The following is a 24,949-nucleotide window of genomic DNA, read 5'->3' as shown; positions in this document are numbered from 1 at the left end:
ATGCAATCTGATTGGCCAAGCTCTGTACAACTTGATATTGAGGCAAAATAGGTAATAGGAAGACACACTTGAACAATTAATTAAAATTGTAGGAAATCAAACAGGCTCTTGCACTAAATTGAATGTATTTAAGATCAAACTGATTGCCGTGTATGGTCACCTTTAAAGATCAAGATCGTAAAAAAAATATTTATTGGGTTTAGAAACACTTCTCTGTTCTTTGTAATGTATTGAAAGATTTGGGTAAAAAAAAGAAAAAACACACTTCAAATATATATTTGAATTGATAGGAATGAGATTAGCATCAAAAGGGTTAATTAACTGAGAACACCTACTAATTGCCTAACAAGACACATCCAATGAGATGAATTAACCAATTGTATTGGGCGGCGTGCACTATTATCAATGAGAAAACCGCAGTTACCCTACCGCCAATTGCATTTTACATATGCAGGTATTTATTATGGTAATTTGCGCTTCAATGTGCGCCGATTTGCAATGAAGGACTTTTCCGGCGCACCAATTAATGTATGAACTGGTGCAGTGCCTTCTTTTCAGTAAATCACCCCAATGTATCATAACTTTAAGTTCAGTAATAGAAATATATCTTGAAACGTTGGATAAAAGTTATTTCAACTAAACATCAAATTTCTACATTTATGACAACAAAAATAAATCTACTAAAAAAGGACAGTGCCATGAAGGGAGATCAACATAACATCAGTCCATACCAAATAGTAAGTTTAAACTATAGTAATGTCCTCTATCTGAAGTATGTGTTACAAAATATGTTAAATCAATCAATAAACTTACGATATTATTGAGTGATAATAAATTACATTTTAAAATTGTAACCTTGCAACAATATCAAATTTTTAGCAGAAAATAAATCATCATGTATGAAGAACAAAACAATGATATTGTTTCAAACAGAGAACTGGTTTCATTGCATAGCATTATGGGTAAGAAGTGTCGAAGGACATGCATCTTTAAAAGCCTTTGAACAATGGGGTTCACTGCCATCAAGATTTGAGTGTGTCAATAGTAAATTGCCTTTAAGAGGGAGTGTAGTGCCGTCATTACAAGCTAAGCCTTCATCCGAGGACATAGAACACCATGACTGTAGCTGAGAAAGGAGAAGAGTGGGTTTTGGCCAAGCTGACCTCTCAATCTGTTCCCGACTTAAGGCATCTCTCACTTGATACCTCTGACATGGCGCAGTGCAGATCAGCTCCATTCAGGGCTGCTGTGACTCCTTTGATGTGTCCGTAAGTGAGAAAGAAAATGTCATGGTTATGCAGTGATCTTCCTGTTTGCTTACCTCCCCTCATGTGTTCAGGCTAAGAGACCAGCCACTTCCACCTGGTGGTTTTTATAACCTCTCCTCTAAGCATGGCTCCACCCCAGGCCCTATCAGGGAACCTTATATTAACTTGTGCACTGCGTGCCAACAGTGCTGATCAACCATTGTGTATTCCTTTGTGTGTTTGGCTTCCTGTTACCTGCCGTGTGCTCTTCTGTTGTTCCGTTACCGACTTTGTCGTGTCTTTGACTATCCCTGTTTGCCTGGGTTAATATAAGGTTCCCTATCAGGGAACCTTATATTAACTTGTTTACTGCGTGCCAACAGTGCTGATCAACCATTGTGTATTCCTTTGTGTGTTTGGCTTCCTGTTACCTGCCGTGTGCTCTTCTGTTGTTCCGTTACCGACTTTGGCGTGTCTTTGACTATCCCTGTTTGCCTGTGATCCTGACCTTTTGGCGTGTCCCTGACTTTTCCCGTCTGCTTGTAGCCCCGACCTTGGCTTTGTCGCTCATCATCCCTATCCTCCCTATCCTCCTGTTGCCTACTGTGGGTGTGAGCTGGGGGACCCTGGGGGTCACGATCTGGAGCCAGTTGCAGCCAAGTCCATCCTCACCACCCGAGGCTCTGGTGAACACCTGCTGGCTCTTAGACTCCGCGCCCCAGGGAATCTTACGCTCTAACCCCAGTGGGACCTGTCTCCCGTCCGCAGCAGTCAGCCGTAGGGTCCACAACCTTGCGGTGCACTCCTGATTCCTACGGACATAATGTCAGACGGGCGATAAGAGGTAAAATAGATGCCCCTAAATGTGATACATTAGGTAAAGATGCGGGAACACCTGAAGTACGCACCTACTCGACCCCATTCCAGACAAGTCATTTTAAAGGGGATTTGACTTGTTTTTTTTTCTGTAGAAATGTAATTTTAGCTTGTTCCATATATGCTACAGATGTGCCACTTTGCAGGCACATTAAGGAGACCCCCCAGGCACTATATTTAAAGGAATTTTTCATTTTTATTTTTTGCATTTTAAGCATAAATAAAATCACTTCTGAAAAAACAATTGTTTAAAAAAAAATTGCATTAATACATGTCACCCAGGACAATACCCAGACCCCTATACTCCTTTTATGGCCAATTACTTGCATATAAGCCTTCAAAATGGGCACTTTGGATTTTTCCTGTTTGGCTCCCATAGACTTTAATGGGGTTTGCTGTTTGGGTTAGAACATTTCCACTGTTTGGGAGTTCTGCTGCAAACCGAACAGGGAGGTGTTAGGGCCATGTCGATTTTCTAACTACATTTTTTTTTGGATTGAAAATTTTAACAAAGCATGAGCTTTACTGCAATGTAATAAAACAATAAGGGAGGACAGTCTTAATTTGGTGTCCAGGGTACATTTCAGATACTGTTACTGATCTCAGTTACAATCTCAGTTTTGAAATTGTAAAACAAAGTATTAAGTAAAAATAAAGAGTATATAAAAATGAAAAGTGTACTTCGATATCTTTACGACCATAGATTATCTAATATTTGCCATATTACTCTGTCTCCATATCAAATCGTAAATATTTCTGCAAAATAAAAACAAAATAAACTGTATACATTAATAAAACAGTGCTTTCAATTAATTATCTTGGTGCTCTTTTATCTTACGTCCACCATAGGAATACATAGCAGGACCCTCTGATTCCTCCTAAATTGAATTGTATTGTAACTGTAACTGTATTGTAACTGTACTGTCTGTTCTCGTGTTGTAAAACACTGCAAAAACTATTGGCGCTATATTAATTCTGTATAATAATATATGTATGTAGTGCTGACTCCTGAAGAGCACATGCTATATGTTTTGAAATTTAATGTTACCCCCAAAACTGCAGTTTGGTTTGGGTCTAATTGTTCTAAATTTTAACCTCAGCATCAGTCTGACTAGACTGCAGGGTGTTCTGCCTGGCTATGGGGGGCACTGTCACTTTTGGCAGGCATGAAACACAGTCTAGGTAGGTACATTAAGATTGCTCTCTTTTGGAATCAGCCCAGTGGGAGTGTCCCTCTTGCTGTGCTTTCTGGGAGGGGGTACTTAAGGTGAGGATGTCACGTGTTTTGGGAGTTCCAGTCCAGAAGCATGTTCTGACTGCATGGTCCTGGTCAGGAGCCCCCAGGCCTGACCAGCCCCCAGGACTTCCATGGCCTGGTGTGCGGATCCACCCGACTTTACATCTTGGGGCTGGCTAGCCCGAGGCAAGGAAACTGAGGGAAGGATTCGGAGGTGGTCCGGTGTCGTCTCGGTTAGAGGAGATGCCCAGCAACTGTGAAGTTATCCAGGGGAGGACTCTTCGGGAGAAGGCCATGCAAGGGTTGGCTTCTCAACAAGAGCCTGGAAAAGCTGAAGGACCTAAGCGAATTCAATCTCGTGGGTATCGCCGGACTGGCTGCAAGATACTGGAACCACACGAGTGTTCTACAAGTTTTCAAGTTTCCCTCACGTGTTTTATAGCAAAGTCTGTGGCAGAGACTTATTCCTGACTCAAACACCCTGTTGGCTGCTAGGCCTGGTGAGAGAAGGACTATCCAATTAGGGTGAGGATCCAGTTGTGGATGGCTATTCTCTGGATTTATTCAAAGTGAGAGACTGTTTTCTACTGAGTTTAACAATAAGAATACCTGGACTTTTCACCTAAACCCTTTGATCCTATGTTGAGAGACTTTATTGTTAACTACTGTTTGCAAATAAAAATCCCTTCAAGTGGATCTGTCGTTAATCTCTACAGTTCTTGGGCCATCTACCTCGGGAAACCCCTAGACCAGTGATGGCGAACCTTGGCACCCCAGATGTTTTGGAACTACATTTCCCATGATGCTCACCTACATTGCAGAGTGCATGAGCATCATGGGAAATGTAGTTCCAAAACATCTGGGGTGCCAAGGTTCACCATCACTGCCCTAGACGCATACGAGGTGAGGGAGGTAACGGTAAGCCCAATCGAATCAGCCGCTCCTTCGGGGTCAGTGCTACATGTATATATATGTATATATAGATATCTATCTAAATCTATCTATCTATCTATCTATCTATCTATCTATCTATCTATATATATATATATATATATATATATATATATACTGTATAAACACTATATTACCAAAAGTATTGAGATGCCAGCCTTTGCACGCACATGAACGTTAATGGCGTCTCAGTATTAGTCCATAGGGTTCAATATTGAGTTAGCCCACCCTTTGCAGCTATACCAGCTTCAATTCTTCTGGGAAGGCTGTCCACAGGGTTTAGAAGTGTGTTTATGGGAATGTTTGACCATTCTTCCAGAAGTGCATTTGTGAGGTCAGGCACTGATGTGGATGAGAAGGCCTGTCTCACAATCTCTGCTCTAATTAAATCCAAAGGTGTTATATTGGGTTGAAGTCAGAACTCTTTGCAGGCCAGTCAAGTTCCTCTATCCCAAGCTTTCTTATCCATGTCTTTATGGACTTTGATCCAACAGTACAGATTATCACTCTTGTGAAAGTTCCTTGCTTCAAACACTCCAGTGCAAGAAACTTCAATGCTAGTGCTTTCCAAAACTTCACAATGTGTAGATGCACACACAAAATGTTGCGACCCCTTAAATACTAGGTTACATCTCTAATTGTCTCCAAGCCATCATAAGAAACATCAAAAGATCTGCATTTAATGTGATACTGCTTTATTAAATTGATTATTCGGTCTCAACCCAGTATTGCACTTACATTGCACAGAATAAAAACGCTTCTCTTATTGTCTCCCTGCACTTCCAGCTTCCCAAGATGGCTGTACACTTCCCAAGGTTCATCCCACTGTGTTTCTTCTGCACTGCTAATAAAGTTCATGGGGACAGATTAGGGCTTGTAGGCGCTGGTGTCAAAATGTTGTGCAACTTGGGGAATATGAGGGGTGGTAGAGGAAAGGATATTTAAATGTCATGTTAATGCTATTAATGTGTGTTCTGCAACCTTTTTCCAGCTTCTCTACAGGAATTGTCTGCAGTCATAACAGACTGAATGTGTGTTTTAAATACTTTGCTGTGAGGTGTGTATTGGGGGGTTTACACACACTCCCAATGGTTGCAGCCACCAGGAGTGTGTGTATATATGTCAGCTGACTTCTGGCTGTCAGATCGAAGCAGTTCTGTGCATCTGCCGATGCTGAATTGATTCAACACACTCAACGGTGCCCCCCATCATGTATGTCTGTGACCAGCATAACAGGTGCTGCCAGGTAGAGGGGAAGGAGCTGAGGGGACGTGCATCTGCTCTCCTCCCCTTATTGTTGCTGACACAGAAGCGACATGTAAAACATTACCTTCGAGTTCACCTCTCTGTGTCCCTGGCCATGTTGGGGAATGTATTCTGCTTTGCATAACATTTACCGAAGCACAGGTTTGAGATCTGGGGTCTTTTGACCATGGACGTCTCATTAAAGAGAACCCATCACTCAAGAAATCATCACATAGGGGATTTTTTGTCCCTTATGCAATGAAAAAAAGTTAGGTACATTTCATTTTAATTGTAAGAAATTGAAATTAAATTAAAACAAATAAAAGTCCTTACAAATTTTTTTCATTGAGGGCCCCCAAATATATGCACATACAAACATAAATACGCATGAAACTATTGATTGCAATTCACATGTCACATATCGCCACTCACACTGGAGTGAGAGCAATATTTCTAGCACCAGACCGCCTTCATAAAGTTAAACTGATGTCTTGTAGGGGGCTTTTAAAATATAGGTTACTGAAGTTTGTCATCATTTCATGGTCACGGGCAAATTTAAGGTTTGGCCTGTTGGGTATTTATTTACTCAGTGCAACCTCATATTTTATATTTTACAAAAAAATGTATAATTTATTATGTTTGTATGCCTTAAAAATAACTTTAGTGTATTGTTTACTGACATTTTGCATTTCTTAGACCCTTTCAGTAATATTGTGTGACTTAAAAAAAATTGGATCTATTATTTTAATCTGTAGGGTGTCTGCTTTCCAAAAATATATAATGTTTTGGGGTTTTTGCAATTTTCACACTTAAAATAATTTTTAAATGTGTGTGCAAAAAAGACAAAATGGGTCTGCAGTAAATCGATTAAAAAGTTATATTTCCTATATTTTTGTGGTTGCATTTTTTTTACAGCCTGTCACTAAGGATGTATGTGAAAATAAAACAAACAGTTTGCACCTCCTTCTTTGAATGGGGTTATTTTGGGCTCTCTCTGAGATAGTGCCTGTAGATTCCCGAGATTTTTTGCCTTTGTATCAGGAAGGTCTGAAAAGTCAACCTGAAAGCCTCCCCTCAAAAAATGTACTCCTTCTCACTGTCAACGCTCTAGCACTCCTTGTATTACTCCTTTGTCTCCTGCTGCCTCGTGGCATTCCACATGCTGGTGGAGGCCAGAAAATGAGCTCCTTTGCAAAATAAAGGGGCTGGCTTGACTTAACCACTACAGCCCCGGAAGATTTGGCTGCTCAATGACCAGGCCATTTTTTGCAATACGGCACTGCGTCGATTTAACTGACAATTGTGTAGTTGTGCAGTGTTGTACCCAAACAAATATGATGTCCTTTTTTTCCCACAAATAGAGATTTCTTTGGTGGTATTTGATCATCTCTGTGGTTTTTATTGTTTGCGCTATAAACAAAAATAGAGCGAAATTTTGAAAAACACACAATATTTTGTACTTTTTGTTCTAATAAATATCCCCAATTATTTTTAAAAAAAGCTATTTTTTTCCTCAGTTTAGGCTGATACCGTATATACTCGAGTATAGGTCAATCCAAATATAAGCCGAGGCCCCTAATTTACCACAAAAACTGGGAAAACTTATTGACTCGAGTATAAGCCGGGGTGGGAAATGCAGCAGCTACTGTAAGTGGCAAAGAGGGTCAACAATGCCCATCTGCAGCTGCATGTCTCACTGTGTCTATTGCATGCCTCCCTGTGTCCTGTGCAGATCTGCCTACTTCACTGTGTCCTGTGTATGCCTCCCTGTGTCCTGTGCAGATCTGCCTACCTCACTGTGTCCTGTGTATACCTCCATTGTGTCCATTGCAGCCTACCTGTGCTAATCTTCATCCTTTGTGTCCTGTGCATACCTCCGTGTGCCCATCTGCAGCCACCGATCAGCGTGTCATAAAAACATACGGCGGCCATTCCAGTATTCAAAAGCCGCGCCCCCTCTTCATCTGTGATAGGCAGAACACTCAATTTCCCAGCAGTCAGTTTTCAGCCTATCACGGACATCCCCTCATCCTCGTCTGAGGTATGAGGATGAGGGGATGTCCGTGATAGGCTGAAAACTGACTGCTGGGAAATTGAGTGTTCTGCCTATCAGACGAGGAGGAGGCGTGGCTTTTAAATACTGGAACGGCCGCTGTATGTTTTTATGACACGCTGGCCACCGTCTGTCTACATGACATGCCTGATCAGGTAGGCAGACGGCGGTGACTCGAGTATAAGCCGAGGGGGGACACTTTCAGCCTAAAAAAAAGGGCTGAAAATCTCGGCTTATACTCGAGTATATACGGTATGTATTCTTCTACATATTTTTGGTAACAAAAATTGCAATAAGCGTATATTAATTGGTTTGCGCAAAAGTTATAGCGTCTACAAAATAGGGGATAGATTTATGGCATGACTTTTATTATTTATGAACACACGACCTGTGTCTACTTCCCAAAGAACCGAGATTTGTGTGTTTACACACACAGATCCTGGTTCTCACTCTGTCACAAGTGATTGCGGAAGCCCAGCGGTCATCGTGCCCGTCAAGCACTCGCATTGGCTCCGGGCACATGCTGCGGGCATGTGTGCCCCCGGTGGCCAAAAGGCGAAGCGACATAAGTTAACATTGTTTCGCTCAGCCATGCCAATTTGCCACAGTAAAACTGCGGCGGCTGGTTGACAAGCAGTTAATGGCCAAAAAAATAATGGCTGAGTACCTGCCACTGTGGTGTAGCACAGGCCAAAAAGATGGATGGAGTAGCAGCCCCCCCCTCCAAAAAAAAAAATAGTGGCTATGCGCCCTTGAGGAGGAAGAAAAAAAGAGCATATTAAGTATCCAAAATATGGCTATGGAGGGAGAAAAGAACACATTAGCAGGCCCAAGCAGAAAGGTCAGCTATGCACTCTTTAGAAAGAAAAGAATGCAGAAGTTCTCAATGCCCTTGACGAGAAGGAGAGCAGGAAAAGGGCCAGGAACTTCCCTTAAGATTATATGGGGGAGGCTAGAGCACAAACAACTTGTTGAATAGAAGAGTCTGCTATACATTCTTGAGGAGAAGGAGGAGGAAAGGGGGCACATTGCTAGCACTCAATTGCTTCACCTCCTATAAGGGGTCTAGCAACGGAGGAAAAGGCAGAGGAAAAATGTGCATTAGCAGTCCTCCAAAAGTGGTTGCTATGCACTATTGAGGGGGAGAAAATGGGTGCACTAGAAGTACTAAAAATAAAGTGACTGCTTTGGATATAATTCTGGAAATGGGAATTAGAGGGGGTTGTAGAATGTGGGTTGTGATCTTGTAGTGATTTTGTGCACTCATTGACATTTTATTACACTTTTAGGACAATACAGTGGGATACTGAAAAAAAGAAGCTCACAAACTATACTATATGAAACTGTTTTGCCACCGACCAGTTGGTATGAAGTTGAGGGCTTTAGCTCTATTTTCTTTAGCTGTTAGATCTGTTGTAACTGCTACTACCTCCATTAAATTCAGACTTATTACTACAGGATTAAAAAATAAGGTTACAGTCAAATCTACTTTTTTTTTAATTGTAATGAATTACAATGGAGTGTTTCTGCTGCTGTTTTTATTTTAAACAATAATATAAAAGTGAAAAAAATTATTACAGATGCAAATTATGTGATGCCAGAATACAGTGTACCTGATGCTGTTTGTAAGAACTGTACTTATCCATACCATTACATTCAGATTAAGGGTGTAAAAGCATGTAAATGAAAGCACTGATGTTTTCCCAACGGTCACATAAAGAAGGACCCCATTTTTTTTTGCACATGTTCTCAATGTCCTTGCCCAGCTCCCCATACTATTTGTTTTAACAATCCCCTGCCTATTTTCAAATACCTTGCCTATTAGCCTTGAAGATGGCCATAACAGGTTTTCAAGATTTCTCCCCCAAATGTGGTTTGGATTTAGGTACCCAATTTTCAAACTTCAGGATTGGTTTTGACAAATCCCACTGTGAACTGAATCCAGAACCTTTCAATCATCCCTAATCCTAAATAAGGCTTATAAAGAAGTCCTCCGGTCATGTTATTGCCCATACAAAGCTGCTCATCTACTCAAATGTATTTTACAAAATTGTACTCTGCACAGACTCTGGCAAACAGTAACATATAAATAGAGATAAACAAACCACAGAAAACACTGCTCCTGTAATTAGGCTTGATAACATTAGATCTTTCTTTCATCTTTTTTTTTTTTTAAATCCATCTTAAAAATACATCTCCCCTCAGGAAAAAAAATATAAATGCAGTCAATCACACTATACAAGCTTAACTAAACTCATTGATTTAACAGTTTCAAAAAACAGTTACAGTGGCGGCATTCCAGGAATGCTAACTGTCACATTTGCTTGTGTTCTCAACCAAACTGTCAAAATATCTAAGAGCTGGGGTCATAGCTGATCATATTTGCAGCACCATGGTAGTTACAGATTAAACGGAAGCTAAGACATCAACTTCCTTGGCTTTAAAGGATAGGAGGGTTTAGTTTATCTTTAATATGCAAACTGTCTGCAAAGTTAATACTGGCTTAAATGTAGTTCAGCATCAGTCTGGCAACTGCTAAAGGCACATTGTGATCTTTTGCAACTCTGTCTGTGGTTATGGTTTGGATATTTAGGGCTTGTTTTGTGTTTAGTCTGTGAATAGGGAAAGAGATGTGTAAGCCCTTGTACACACGGTCAGAGATTCCGAACGGAATGTGTCCTATCGGAACTGTTTTGTCGGATATTCTGACTGTGTGTGGTCTCCATCAGACTGTTTCCGTCGGAATATCCGATGGACCAACTTTTCCAACTTGCCGGTAAAATTTTCTGACAAAATGCTCCGATCGGACATACTCCGATCATGTGTAGCCTACTCCGACGGACAAAGTGTCACACATGCTCAGATCAAATTCCTAGACCAAAGCTATTGGCTACTAGCCTGAACGTAGTCCCGTCGTAACGAAATAAGGTCATCACGTTATGTACAATCGGATTTTCCGACAACTTTGTCCGACCGTGTGTATGCAACAGTTTCGGACAAAATCCGTCGGACAAAATCCAACGGATTTGGTTGTCAGAATGTCCGACCGTGTGTACAAGGGCTAAGACTGTGATGTGCCAGACTGATGTGCCTTCAACACATGCTGGTGGATTTCGAAAGGGTGTATCTACATCTTGAAAGACTTTCCTAAATCTGATAGGCATGTTGGCTTCTACCGGACACCAGTCCATAGCTGGTGTGTCCTAGTTGGTATGTTAGGTATGTTACATTTAAAATTTTAAAAAGTAATATAAGAAAATTGTGACAGATTAAAAGTGATCAGCAAATTTGCCAATGTTAGTACAACAATCTAGAAATCTCCTTTTGAATTTTTGTTGAATTTAGTAACTTACCTACACACTCATATTCTGGCATGAATTGTGGGACCACATTTTTGTATTTTTTGAAATGAATAAAGTATTGACTTCAAGTACATGTAGACATATTATGATATTTTAATTGACCTCTTTTCTAAGGGTTTTATAAGAATGTCTCAGAACCCCTGACTGATCGATTCCGGTAGAAGCTGGTGGAATTTTTTTTGTAATTATATTGCTTCTGCTCCCTGCTTTTATGTCAAGATGTGTAAAGAATACATCTTCTGACAACTAGACTGTGCATGATTATTTAATATAATTACCTCCTGATGTCCTTGTTCACCTTTAAAAAAATCCAGATAGCAGTTAACTTATAATTGTATAAATAAGGTTATTTATTTTCGTTTACTTGCCTAGCTAGTTCATCAGAAGGTATATGTGCTGGTTAGGAGAATCAGATCCTAGAAAATACGTTAACGGTATATCTGAAAATGATCAACTGCATCGGCTAAAAAGAAAAGCAAAAATGTTTAAAAATGAAGAAAATATATTTATAGATGTTTTAATTCTTTCATATATGTGTTTAGAATGTAGCTGGTAGGCACCATGGTAAATAGCCATTGTGACATAAAACACTGTTAATCATAGGGGTATTGTAATCAAACAGTAATTGTAAAAAAAACTTCACAATATAAAAGAATGATTTTCTTCTTTTTCTTCTTTCTTTGTTTAGAAGTAGTCTTACAAGAGTATACATAGGATGTCTATAAATAGTGTTCTTTCAAAATGAGTCTTCTTTGTAAACATAAGAGTTTGTTTCACTTTTTCCAAAGTAAATGTATCTTCACATTTTGCCAGCTAGTGTGCTTGTGTCATATCTTCAAAAAGTTACAGCTTTTTTTAATGTAACATCTATACCACTTATAAAAAGATAAACATGGCTTTTATTTTAAATAATCTGGTATGTAATCTTTTAATAAAAAATGTACTTCATTTTATATATAAATTTTTAATTTTTTTTAATAAAACGGTGCAATGGTATCTTTCTTCACTTTTTTGTACTTACAATATAACTCAATGATATTTTTTCAGTGTAATTTTTCTATGCCAAATATAAATTTTTACTATATAAGAATTTATAAGTATTGTCTTGTGGTAAAAATCAGTTAGGCATCGGTAGTAACATTTCACAATTAAGCTCTTTAAGTAGAGTCATTTTTTCTTGCTCAGTCAACCACAAACATGGTTCCTGTGAGGAGAAAAAAAAGTATTTTGTATCCTTCAGATTTGTTTGTTGGACTGATTCAAATAAAGGCAGTCTTCACAATGTGAGTCTTCATAGGTAAAGATATCCAACCCAGTATACAAGGTTAAATAACAAGAATGATGTTGGAAAAAAGACTCTGGAGTATGAGTCCAATTCTAGAAGGTCTATATGTACCCGACCTCTTCTCCATGAGCCAGATTTACATTCATCGTAGCAACAAAAGAAGCTTTGACAGTCTTTACCATCTAGACACTCATAGACACACGTCTCCTCAAATTCCTGCCAGTACATGGTATTGTTCAATGTGATGACAGTTGGAGGAGGTCTCATATCCAAAACCGAATAATTCTAAAGAAAGAGATGGAAAACAAGTTATATTAAGTAGTGTCATAGGTTACCACATGCCAGATTAATGGAATTACACCTAGTAATACTTGTCACTGGCTTGGTTGTGGGATGTATTCAACCATCTTCTTTAGTGAACCAGAAAGCCTAAAGTAATCTTAAAGAATGGCTGACTAAAAACTAGACTATATTCTGGGACACAGTAAGAATATTACAATTTATTTTAGGGGCACTCCATGCTGGCAAGGGGATTTGTAGGAACAGGGAGATTGGCGAATGCAAGAAGAGACATATGGAGGGTCTATTTTCATTATGAAGTTAACAATTAAGCCTTATATAACTACATGATGATAAAAAAATAACTAAATTTTTGGACTAGCTGATAACTACTGTAGATCATTATTTGAGCATCACTTCCTTTTGCTGTATAGAAAGGCATGTCAAATATGCTGAATACTGGTTGAATCTGGCACAAAATAATTTTCTACAGCATGTGATATGGAGTAAACATTTCTGCCTGCTGGCTGCAAATGAGTAAAACTTTAGCAATTTAGAATTTTTGCTCATGTAGTAGTGAATAGGGATCAGCTGCCTTTTTCAGAAGTTTGATGAATGGACAAACTAAATTGCAGTTCAGGCAGGCTGAACCTTTAGTAGCAATGGACAGGGAAGCATTGCTACACTGCTATATGTGACAGCTTCTTGCTAAGGTTGGTAGTTAGGGAACCAGCAGTCGCTGGCGTCCTAACAACCATGACAGTGAATGCTCGGCCCATTGAGCTGTTAGTTGACAGATGAATGAAAACAAAGATAAAGACAAGGGCCTCTTCCCAATAATCCTGACCAAGGAGTTTTGGGGGTCAGCAGGCCGTGAGCTTATCAGAATCTGAAAGCCCAATTTAACAATAGGACAGACTCTGATACCAACATGCCTTCTTTAACCACTTGCTTACTGGGCACCTAAACCCCCCTCCTGCTCAGACCAATTTTTAGCTGTTAGTGCTGTCACTCTTTGAATGACAGTTGTGCAGTCATACAACACTGTACCCAAATTAAATGTTTTTCATTTTTTTCACACAAACAGAGCTTTCGTTTGGTGGTATTTGATCACCTCTGAGTTTTTTATTTTTTGTTAAAAAAATTAAAAAAGACCAAATTCAAAAATGATATACAAAACCGTTTTATATTTTGTTAATACATTTTGCAAACAGGTAATTTTTCTCCTTCATTGATGTATGCTGATGAGGCTACACTGATAAGCACTGATAGGCTGCACTGATGGGCACTGATAAGATGGAACTGATGGGCACTAATAGGCAGCACTGGTGAGCACTGATAGGCGGCACTGGTGGGCACTGATAGGTGGCATTGGTGGGCACTGATGGGTGGCTTTGGTGGGCACTGATGGGTGGCACTGATGGGTAGAACTAAAGGGCATTGATAGGTGGCACTGATGGGCACTGATGGGTGGCAGTGATGGGCACTGATAGGTGACACTGGTAGGCAGCACTGCTAGGTGGCACTGATGAGGCACTGATTGGCACTACCGGTGATCATTGATAGGTGGCACTCATGGGCATTGATAGGTGGCACTGATTGCTGACACTTATGTACTGGTGGGCAATGATTGGTGGGCACTGTGGGCACTGATTCATGGCACTGGCAGGTGACACTAACAGGTGGTACTGGTAGGCACACTTGAAGCAGCTTCGCCTCTTCCTCTTCGGGACTGATGTCCTTTCAACAGCAGACGGGGATCAGATTTTTTTTCTCCTCGTGCTGTCAGCGTGAGAAGAAAAAAAAGGATTACAGATCTTCTGTTTGCCTCACGTGATCAGCTGTCATTAGCTGACAGCTGATCACATGGTAAGGGGTCGATTTTGACCCCTTACTCCGATCTGTGATCACCCGTGTCTCATTGACTCAGGTTAAATGCACACGCTGCACGCGCCCTTCGGGGGGGGGGCGTGGGAAGAATGTAAAGGGGAGGACGTCAATAGACATACTCCCGGCAAAGCAGATCCGCGCTGTAGCCATCATTCTGCTATAGCGCGGATCTGAAGGGGTTAAGCACTGCTTCTGTGAAATCTATAATTTCCTGCTCTGTTAAATCTTTCACACCTGCTGTGTCTGTAATTTAATGCCAAGATGTTGTTTCCACATATGCAGAATCTATCATTTCCATTGCAAATGTGTTGCTGCACCTTCAGATAAGCTTTCTATTCCTGCTGAATTATATTTCACATGTTTTGATAGACCTTACACATCTCAGACCTTTAGGGCATTTGTGGCATCAGACCTCTTATCTAGCACTACTACTAAATGATATTTTATGAAAGCACACCCCATCCAGCCAGCATCAAATTCAACTGAATGGTAGTCTTTCTAAGGGTGTAAATCTATTTTTGCTTTGTGCCTGGTGCAATTAATAAAAATAATTTTGCTTTCCCTGCAGAAACACGAGGGCCAATTTTCTCAACTTTTATGGCTTTCAGTGCCAACAGAAGGAGTCCATTCATTACTTGTTAAAGGGTTGATAAAGTACATGTATATGTATGTGTCAGGAAACACGAGGAATGTGCACAGCACCAGGAAGCAATCAATGCATTTTTCTCTTTGGAAAACAGTATAGGTATTGAAACTCACATTACTGTTAACCTGAAAAATAAGCAAAAGAATAAAATAATTTAGAACAGTGACACTGTAAAAAGATTGCTAAATGATCGCATTTTGTAGATTGCCAAACTATGCCTTGCTTACAGAGGAAAGGATGAAGCTGCTCATAATTTACTTAACCCCGATTTAAAGCACAGTCATATTTTGAATTAGCGTTACTTCTAAGCAACAATAATATTACTATCCATAAGCATTCAGAACAGATTGGGGCCCTGAGTAGTAAGAGAAAAGGGCATCACCCCAACAATAGAGGGACAGGTGATTTTGGAACATTATTAAGCAAAACTATAGTCATTAGCTTCATTATGGGCAAGATGGTGAAATAACAAATACGCTGAGATGTTAAACCTAAACAATGCAGCATAATTTTGTGATTGTCAAGGAGAGAATGTTGCAGGACAGGCTTTTCTTTTTAGTCAGTGTTAGTAGAACAACTGGAAAAAGCCTATTTAGGATTCTAAAAGAGCAGTTCTTCTTAAAATCTCTTAATATTACTGACTTCTCATCTTATGATTCTGCAAATATAGTTAGGAGCCACAATAGAGTACAGAGCCACATCAAATCAAAGTCATACTGTTCTGTGTACACATGGTGCTATGCTCCTGTTCTTGAAGTGGTTCTCCAGCCGCCCCCCTTCCATTTTTTTGTAAACCCCTGCTAACCTTGTAGAGGCTACGTAATGTTTCACTGGGCAGCTTACCAGTGGTGTCTTGCAGAATCCTATCAGAATTCTGCCCCTGCTCAGTTCTGCACCACCATCTTTCATGTGACCTCATCCTAAGGCCTGCTGGCTATTCTGGGTTTAGCCTACAGGTCTCAGGATGATGCTCCACTAATCCCGCCCCTTCCTCCTTTCTCTATGATGCATTAAGCCTCCCAGGATATGTAACATATGTATCCCAGGGGTCATAGCATACATAATTCCCTTCATTAGCCTAGGGGAAAGATGAGCATTAGAGGGCAGGACAGAACTCTTAAGAAAAAAAGTAAGCATCATCCATATGTAAGCAACTGTTTGTAGATACTGCCAAGTTTCTTCTACCCTGTCGTAAAGTTTGGTTGGCTAATTTCCATAGCATGGATGGGGGTAACTGGGAGAATATTTGGGACTCCTCTTTCACTAGACTGGTGTTTGTGGGAGACCACCTCATCAAATAAATTCTGTGTAAGATTTATATTGAACTACTTCTAGTTCGGCTAAAAATATTTCCTTTTCTGTCACCTAGTTGTTGGCGATGTAATTCCTTCCATGCAGATTGCATCCATGTATCTTGAGATTCTACAGAAATACAACAATTCTGGCTCAATGTAGTACAATATTTAAATTCTGTCACAACATTAAATATAATCCCAAGTGTGGAGACTTTCTTGTTAGGATTGGTTGACTCCTTAGCCCCTACAAAGGTGATCCATACTCCCCTAACCTTGTTGTTCTATTATGCCAGAAAAAATAATTATTCTTTCTTGTAAAAAAATATAATGCCCTAACCATCACAACCTCTTAGTAAGGCTACATATTGTATGCCAGTAGAGAGGTACCAGCAAAATTTGATAAGGTTCTGGGAGGCTGGGTGAATGCTGCATCTACTGCATCAGAGTGAAAGCTGTCTCTCTTTGAATATGTGGTTCAATTGTTTATCAATACCATAAAAGTGCATGTAGTGTTTCAGGTTTATAATTTGATTGGGAATAGGTATCAGTCAGTATTACATGTGGGATTTATCTTTGAAGAGTTGATTGCATATCTGGATGCCATAATCGGTTGCATATAATTATATTATGAAAAGAAAGTAACTCTTTATGTGGAAATGTGGTTGGCTTTTCTCCTGAGATAGTCCTCTGCTGTTAGTCAGGGTCATGTTGGCCATTTGAGCTGTTGTATGACTCTTTTATGTTTTTTCTTACCTTTAATTTTTCTTTTTTTTTTTCTTTTCTTTTTGTGTTGTCACTTTACAAGTGTCATGTCTGTACTAAGATTAAAACTTCAACAAACAGTATAAAAAAGAAAAAAGTAAACAAACAAAAAAAAGTGTGTTTTACATGGGGAAGAGGGGGGCAGGAAACGTCACAATAAGGGTGAAGTTCAGCTTTAGTTCGGTGATTACTGACAGTACCACACATGAAAATATTCTTTGGACTGTCTTATTCTTAGGGTCCTACAAATGCTCTTCTGAATAGGGCTGCCCTCAAGGTCATGGCCATGAAAAGTCATGCTAAATGGTGGAGAAAGCCAAGAGCACTGTATACTAGCTTTGGTTGCACCGTAGAGCAATTAAGGGAATTCTATAATGTTCGATTCTACAGCTTGGAACACATTGCAGAGTCCCCTAGATTTGTCAAAGCTATGAGTGATTTGCTTCATGCCTGGACATAATATGAAACCTTACTTATCTAATTCTAGTTTGTGCAAATATGTATTATTGCTAGTTCAGTTTCAGATTATCTGCAAACACTTGGATTAGATAGTTGTGGCAAAAGGTGGAAATTGCCAAACACCAAATTTAAAAATTTTAATGCATGGGGATTCATTTTTAAACCTAACTGCAGTGGTGGAATTATTAATCACAAAGGTAAGCAGTACTCCTCTGGACCATTCTGGTAACACTGTAATTGAAAGCCATATGCCTTAGAAAATACTCACCAAGAAAAAAAAGAATGCCTGAATATTTTCATATAATGAACCCCTTTCTAACCTCCTTAAATGGTTTAAATATTATGCTTTTCTATGTAGTCCCTGATCAGGCAACAACCAGCCTGGAAGAATACTTCTCAAAAAATGAAAAATTAATGGTAGGTAAGGAAAGCATGCTGCAGGGATAGGTGGTCATGTTTAAAGGCGGGCACTGTCTTAGCAATCATGGTTTATTATAAAATACCTTTTTACATGCATATATTTAAGAGGGGGGATGAAGGGAATGATTTGTAAGCAATTAAGTACTTTATGACTTCAACAATATGACTTTGAAAGTTATAATATAGCCAGCAGCTGTCACTGACTGTGGGTCCTGCTCTAAAATGAAATCTGAATGGGGTAGTATCTCAATTCAGAACCCCCAACATATTGTTTGTACTGGGCCAGGGGACAAATGTCCTCTAGTATCCCAGCCCAGTCCCTACCTATGTGTTCCCTTAAATGCAAGTATTCTTTTTACCTATTATTAAGCACTGCTCATCATAAAACCTTATTAGTCACTAGATCCCTTTAACATCTAACAAAAAATTGAGTGAATAAAAATAAACATGAAGCATAATGAAATCAATGAATGTTATATTGTCTGTAGAGGGAACATACTTTAAATCATTCATTAGGTAAGTATAGCTAGGAGCTGAGGCATAGCAGTAGATATACAAAGGTTCTACCTTTATTTAAAATGCGTGGGTGAACAAAGCTATAAAATTCTAAGGTGTAGCACCAAATATAGTAGTTTATTGACCAAAACCCCTTAATAGGTTTTATTTTATAACAGAAGAATTGGTAATTGCATGTGTACAATACATCTAAAGAAAGCATCTCCAAATGCCTAGTAAATAATTCATAAAAATGAAGTAAACGTGATTTATTTATTAGAACCCCGGGCTTAAAACAATTGGGGAGATACATATCTGTCTACTTAAGGAATAAGTGCTGCACTTTTATAAATATTTTACCAGTTACTCTGAGATTTTGTTTAAATTGTTAGGACTTTCTGTAACATAACAATTAATTATTCCCCCTTGCACAGAGCAAACCAAATTGACAAAAGGTTTATAAAAAGAAATAATGGCAGTAAACTTTATATCTAGTTTTATTTTGTGTATAATAATTGTGTTTTTATTTTACAAGTATCCTTATATATTTTCAGTTTTAAAAAATAGAAATGTGAAAGCTGCTATTGCTGACTTGTGTTTAACCACTTCACTACTGAGCACTTTTACCGCCTTCCTGCCCGGGCTAATTTTAATTTTTCAGAGCTGTTTGAATGACAATTGCGCGGTCATGCAATGCTATACCCAAATTAAATTTGTATCATTTTCTTCACACAAATAGAGCTTTATTTTGGTGGTATTTAATCACTGCTGTATTTTTATTTTTTGCTAAAATAATGAAACATTATAAACATTATACATAAAAAAAGGTTTCTTTATTTCTGTAAATAAGTAATTTTTCTCCTACAATGATGTGCACTGATGAGGCTACACAGATGGGCACTGATGGACACCGATGAGACAACACTGAAGGGCACTGATTAGGAGGCAACAACATGCAGCACTGACAGGCACTGATAGGCAGCACTGGTAGGCAGCATTGATAGGTGGCATTGACGGGATGAGCATGGATAGGAAGCACTTATGGTCAATAATAGGAGGCATGGATAGGCAGCAATGATGGGCACTGATGGGCAGCAATGACCTGCATCACTGATGGGAACAAATTTGCATCACTGATGGGCACAGATTTGCATTACTGATATGCACATTTTGGCATTACTGATGGGCACTGACTGGCATCACTGATGATCAGCACCCTGATTATCTGTACAAGATTTCCCTGTTAGGAAATGCTGCTGATTGTCTCTCCTCTCCTCACACTCTGTCAGTATGGGGCGAGGAGATCCGATAACAGGCATTTCCTTGTTTACATGTTTGGATATAGCTGATCACATGGGTAAAGAGCCTTGTCATCACTAGTTTACTGAGATTGGGGTTGTGTCGTGTCCCAGGGACACTGCACACCCACGATCGCTGTGCTGTGCACCCTGCAGGTGAGTGAGCATGGGGAGACTGGGGCGACGTCATATGACATTGTCCCAGAACAAGAGAGCACTCCACCCCACGTCATTTGTCTAGACATCAGGCAGGAGGTGGTTAAAGGCTAAGTTCACCTTTTTTCTAAATTCCAGCTCACGTACCAATATACAATTAATAAACCTTTGTTGCAGAAAAAAAGCTTACTTTGATTTTTAGAACAGAGCCTTACCTTAGCCTGTGCTGTATTTCTTAGAAATCTTCATCAAAACCAGTAAGACACAGGAAGGAGTTTACCAGCTGACTTTACATTACACACACCCTGCTCCCATCAACTATGTTTGCAAGGGCATCCCCATCATCCCCCCACACATGCATTTGCCTGGCTTGTCAACATAGCCTGCTACTACTGCTATGTTTGCATGGCACCCCCAGCCCCCAGATGGGTCAGGGCCGCATGCTAAACTCTCTGGGCCTGGAAGGATACAGAGTGAATGGATAGATAGGTGAGTTCTCCTATTCCATAGTTTTGGGAAATCTAAAAGAAATTGTAAAGAGAATGTAGAATCAGGTTGTATAGTATATGGCCACCTTTATACTGTACATGTACATAGGTACATGAACGTAAACACTTAGCTGTCAGGTCTCATTAACACCTTTGTACTTGTTTTTTTGAGGGGGAGTTTTGGAGCTTTTCTGTTCATTGCACACATGGAAGCTAATTCACTTGAAGAAACTGCCTTACTCAAGACAAATGCTCCAAAGAAGCTCCAGAACTCTTTTTTGAGTGAAGTGTGGTACACCTGATACCCATACTTGTGGGTGCCATATTTGTTCAATGGTAAAGCAAGCACTGTTGCTTTGAGGACCTCCAGTGACACTGTAAGCCATTTTCTTTTTAACACTCCCTACTAATTTTGTTGTAGATTGCTTCTGCGTTTGGGGTGCCATTAACATTTAATAGCAATGAAAGCATGACTGGTTAATTTTATGTGTATAAAAGTGACCCTATAAAATGTTATTGTATAATCTCCTTTAGATCCACCATCAATTATGTAGTGCAAGGCCCTGCCTGATTGGATAAAGCGTAATTGGATAAATGGTGTCTCCTCCTATTATATAGCTTTGGTAAATCTAAAGGAGATTATACAAAAAGATTGTACAAAATGTCATTGTTCCTTTTCATTGGGTGCATATTACATATGTCAGGTGTAAGTATTATGGCATGGAAACTAATTTCAAGCCAGTATTTTTGTTTCAAGTTGGTGTATTACATGCATAAATATGACTAATACGATTTACATAGGACATACATTACATAAGTAATGTTTGATTTCACAATCTTTTGTGATACACAGCTCTACCATTTCTTATCTGTTCTGTGTCCGGATTTAGTACTGTACTAATCTGCAGCACTCAGTGGACTATGTACTGTAAATGGTAAATTTTTTTCTTTTAACATAAATGTGACAGGCAATTATTAGCATATTAATAAATTAAAACTCAACATAAAATCCAAACATAACATGATCAATTAGAAAAGCAATAATGTCTTACCGGTTTTTTCTTCTTTTTACATCTCGGTTTTTTGCAACTTGAATAGTAATTAAGAGCCGCATACTCCATCAATGCCGCAAATACGAATAAGAAACAGACAGTCACAAATAGGTCCATGGCGGTGACATATGAAACTCGTGGTAAAGACTTTCTTGCTATAGTGCTCAGAGTTGTCATTGTCAGTACTGTAGTGATACCTGGTTGAGAAAACATATGCCTTCAGTTTTTTCTATTTTAAACCAGATCTATCAAACCTGTAACCTCTTGATTCTACAATTAAAAATGTTATGTTAATAATTCAAAACTCAAGAGCAGATGGGACATATTATACTCTCAATGTTAACAGGAAACATGCAACAAGTGCAGCAGGGGCCGCTCCCTTGGACTTTTAAGGCTGAAATAGGAGTAGTGGAGTAATTAAAGGTCAACAGAGTGCCACTTTTATTGAGTACAAAATAGATAATACATTTTATAAACATGAACAGCGACATTAAAATAAACAAGGTACACCAATGAACCAGTTACAGTATACATATACAGTATCTCACAAAAGTGAGTACACCCCTCACGTTTTGTAAATATTTTATTATATCTTTTCATGTGAAAACACTGAAGAAATTACACTTTGCTACAATGTAAAGTAGTGAGTGTACAGCTTGTATGACAGTGTAAATTTGCTGCCCCCTCAAAATAACTCAAAACATGGCCAATAATGTCTAAACCACTGGCAACAAAAACATCCCGGCTTTAATTACATCTTAACTTTCCTGCTCCATGCTATATTATTTATACCATGGCTTCATAGAACCACTCAGCTATATTAAATGCCCCCTCTGATACTATGGGGACACTATGATTAGTGACACTATGGTTTCTCTATACTGTGATGTATCGCTCACAATACAATTCTGTGATTGCATTATTGTCCTCATAATTGCATGTATACAATATGGAGGATTCATTTTTGCTAATTGTGTCCATTTCACAAGTCAACCGCTATGTCTCTTTATCCCTCCTTTTCCAATATTTCCAATATTATCCTTATTTAAAGGAATTGTAAAGGTAAATATTTTTCCCCTTAATGCATAGAATGATGAAAAAACATCCGATAGTGCTGGCACCCCCAGCCCCCCTGTTTTACTTACCTGACCCATCGATGTCCTCTTCGCCACTCAGCCTGGCCGCTGATTGGCTAGAGTGGATGGATTGAAAGCAGCGCAGCCATTGGCTCGCACTGCTGTCAAACGCATCCAACGATGCAGCGTGCCGAGTGGCTATAGCCACCGCCTGTATCACGGGAGCACACCCGCAAGTGCTTCTCACCATGAGAGGGAGGAAGCCGAGACAGCCTCCGAGGGACCCCAGAAGAGCAGGTTTGGGGCCACTCTGTGCAAAACGAGCTGCACAGTGGAGGTAAGTATAACATGCTTGTTATTTTTTTTTTTATTAAAAATTAACTTTACAACCCCTTTAAATCATTTCCATTCATTCATTTATTTATTATTTTTTGCTTTTTGTTTTGTTTTTATGATTATGATGTTTTTACATTGTAAAAACGTTGGCTGTCATTTTCTGTTTGGCCCACTGGATGGCGCATGGTGTGTTCTCTGGGCTGCCTTGTTTTTTCACACCACCCAGTGGGTAGGCTCCACCTGCACATGGGAATTTCCTGTCTCCATACAGGCCATATGTGCAGGGTGGAGCTCCTACCTGTCCCCGCTGTGTCTATGACAGGGACAGAGACTTCCATTTCACCAGTGACGCGCCGACACGTGATGATCATGCCGTAAAGGGTCGGGGCTATGCCCCGTGCCTTTGTCAGGAAAACATTCTGATGTCAGGGAAACAGTCTGAGCTGTCAGGGAAACACCTTCACGTCCGGGAAACACTCTGAGCTGTTTATCATACAGCAAATGATAACCAGGACCACCCCATGTAAGGATTTGCTCCCTCATCAGGTGCTTACACACAGCTAGCATGTCTCGGCCTGAGCACGGCTGCTCTGATGTCTGCACTTCCACTATTATAATGAAAGGTAATGTACTATTCAAATACGGTACTTTGGGCAATATATGCCTCTGCTTTGCTGCCACATACACGCTGGCTGTGTCTGTGTACTAATCCTAAAACCCTGATTGATTTATTTTTGTTTTATGGTCCTTTAGACAGTATTACCTCTTTTCAGGTGTAGCCATGACAGCGTCTCCTGTGTCTGTGAATCAGTGGCTGGCCCGGAGTTGCATGCCTGTCCACCCATGTTGTCCATGCGGCCTCTCTCAGCCAACGTGGAATTTTCACAATTGTTTTTACCATTTCTCTATGTCCTTCAATGAACCCTGTATGTAAGTACCTTTTAAGCCTAAAAAAATGTAGTTCACTATGTAAAGCTACAGTATAAATACTATGTAACTGTATCTATGTTGCACATAAAGATAAAGTCACCCAAATGTAAACCTCCCCAGATGAAGGAAAAATATATACCAATACATTCCCGAAACATGTCGAGATGTAAGCTACAAATCTTCATGGACTGACCTCAGCTTGACTCTGGATTAGCTTTGGGTTTGATATATATATATATATATATATATTATATGTATTAACTGGTTAATTGATATACCTTGTATATTTTATTGCCACTGTTCATGTTTATAAAATGTATTATATATTGTATACTCAATAAAAGTGGCACTCTGTTGACTTTTACTTACTCCACTACTCCTATGTCTGCCTCAAAATTCCAAGGGGGCAGCCCCTGCTGCACTTGTTGCATGTTTTCTCTCTTCATGTTTTAAGGATGTTAGCAAGCCCATACACTCAATTCTCATAAACAATTTTTCTATACTCTCAATGTTAGAGAATTTTGGTGAGCTTCAATAACATGGCATAGCATCCTTACTGTGGTAAGTAACAAAACATAACATAACATGTTAGTAAATGGATTCTATTTTGCACAGGTATGTCATTTTCTAGAATATACTATTACCTAAGCATCAATAAAAGTATGCACATCACAGGTTTATGCTTCTTGCCCCATAGACCAGCTGAACCCCTTTAATAATAACCAACTGGATAGCCCTAGTGTGGTACTAAAATCAGAAGTAGTTTCCACACAAGTCACATGGAGTCTGAGGGTAGAGATGCACAATATACCTGGGATAAAAGACTTTGGCTCCATGCACACTAGCATTTCCGCTCCTAGAAGCTACAGTAAATATTTGTGGCTGAAATGGATCAAAAGACGCACAGGATGCCTGTGCAAATTTGCACCAGAGCCACATCGGAGATATGTGAACCGGCTCCATAGAGAGCTGGTCAAAATCCCCTGCTATTGCGAATTGGATGCGGTGAACCTGCATCCAGTTCACAATCGTGTGGACCCAGCCTCTTGACACCTATTTTGAAGATTTGCACTACAGTCCATTTATCATGGTTTCCTATGGAACATGTTCT

At 39.5% G+C, this 24,949-nt stretch overlaps 1 protein-coding gene across 1 annotated transcript in view; it reads right to left on the bottom strand.

The window, feature by feature from the left end:
- Positions 1-11,472: 11,472 nt before the first annotated feature.
- GABRG3 (gamma-aminobutyric acid type A receptor subunit gamma3) overlaps positions 11,473-24,949 on the bottom strand; it is a 901,118-nt gene continuing 887,641 nt past the window's right edge. Inside the window, exons 8-9 of the mRNA XM_077482776.1 lie at positions 21,497-21,693; positions 11,473-12,541 (exon numbers count right to left, since the gene is read on the bottom strand). Coding sequence (XP_077338902.1) covers positions 12,263-12,541; positions 21,497-21,693 — 476 coding nt within the window. The 3' untranslated portion in view covers positions 11,473-12,262. The remainder of the gene's footprint in view (positions 12,542-21,496; positions 21,694-24,949) is intronic.

Source organism: Lithobates pipiens, unplaced genomic scaffold (genome assembly GCF_037356315.1).
Source record: "Lithobates pipiens isolate NorthernLeopardFrog02 unplaced genomic scaffold, aLitPip1_a1.2 Scaffold_16, whole genome shotgun sequence".
Classification (NCBI taxonomy): domain Eukaryota; kingdom Metazoa; phylum Chordata; class Amphibia; order Anura; family Ranidae; genus Lithobates; species Lithobates pipiens.
The sequence above is the reverse complement of the archived record's forward strand: the minus strand, read 5'-3'. Positions and strand labels throughout refer to the sequence as shown.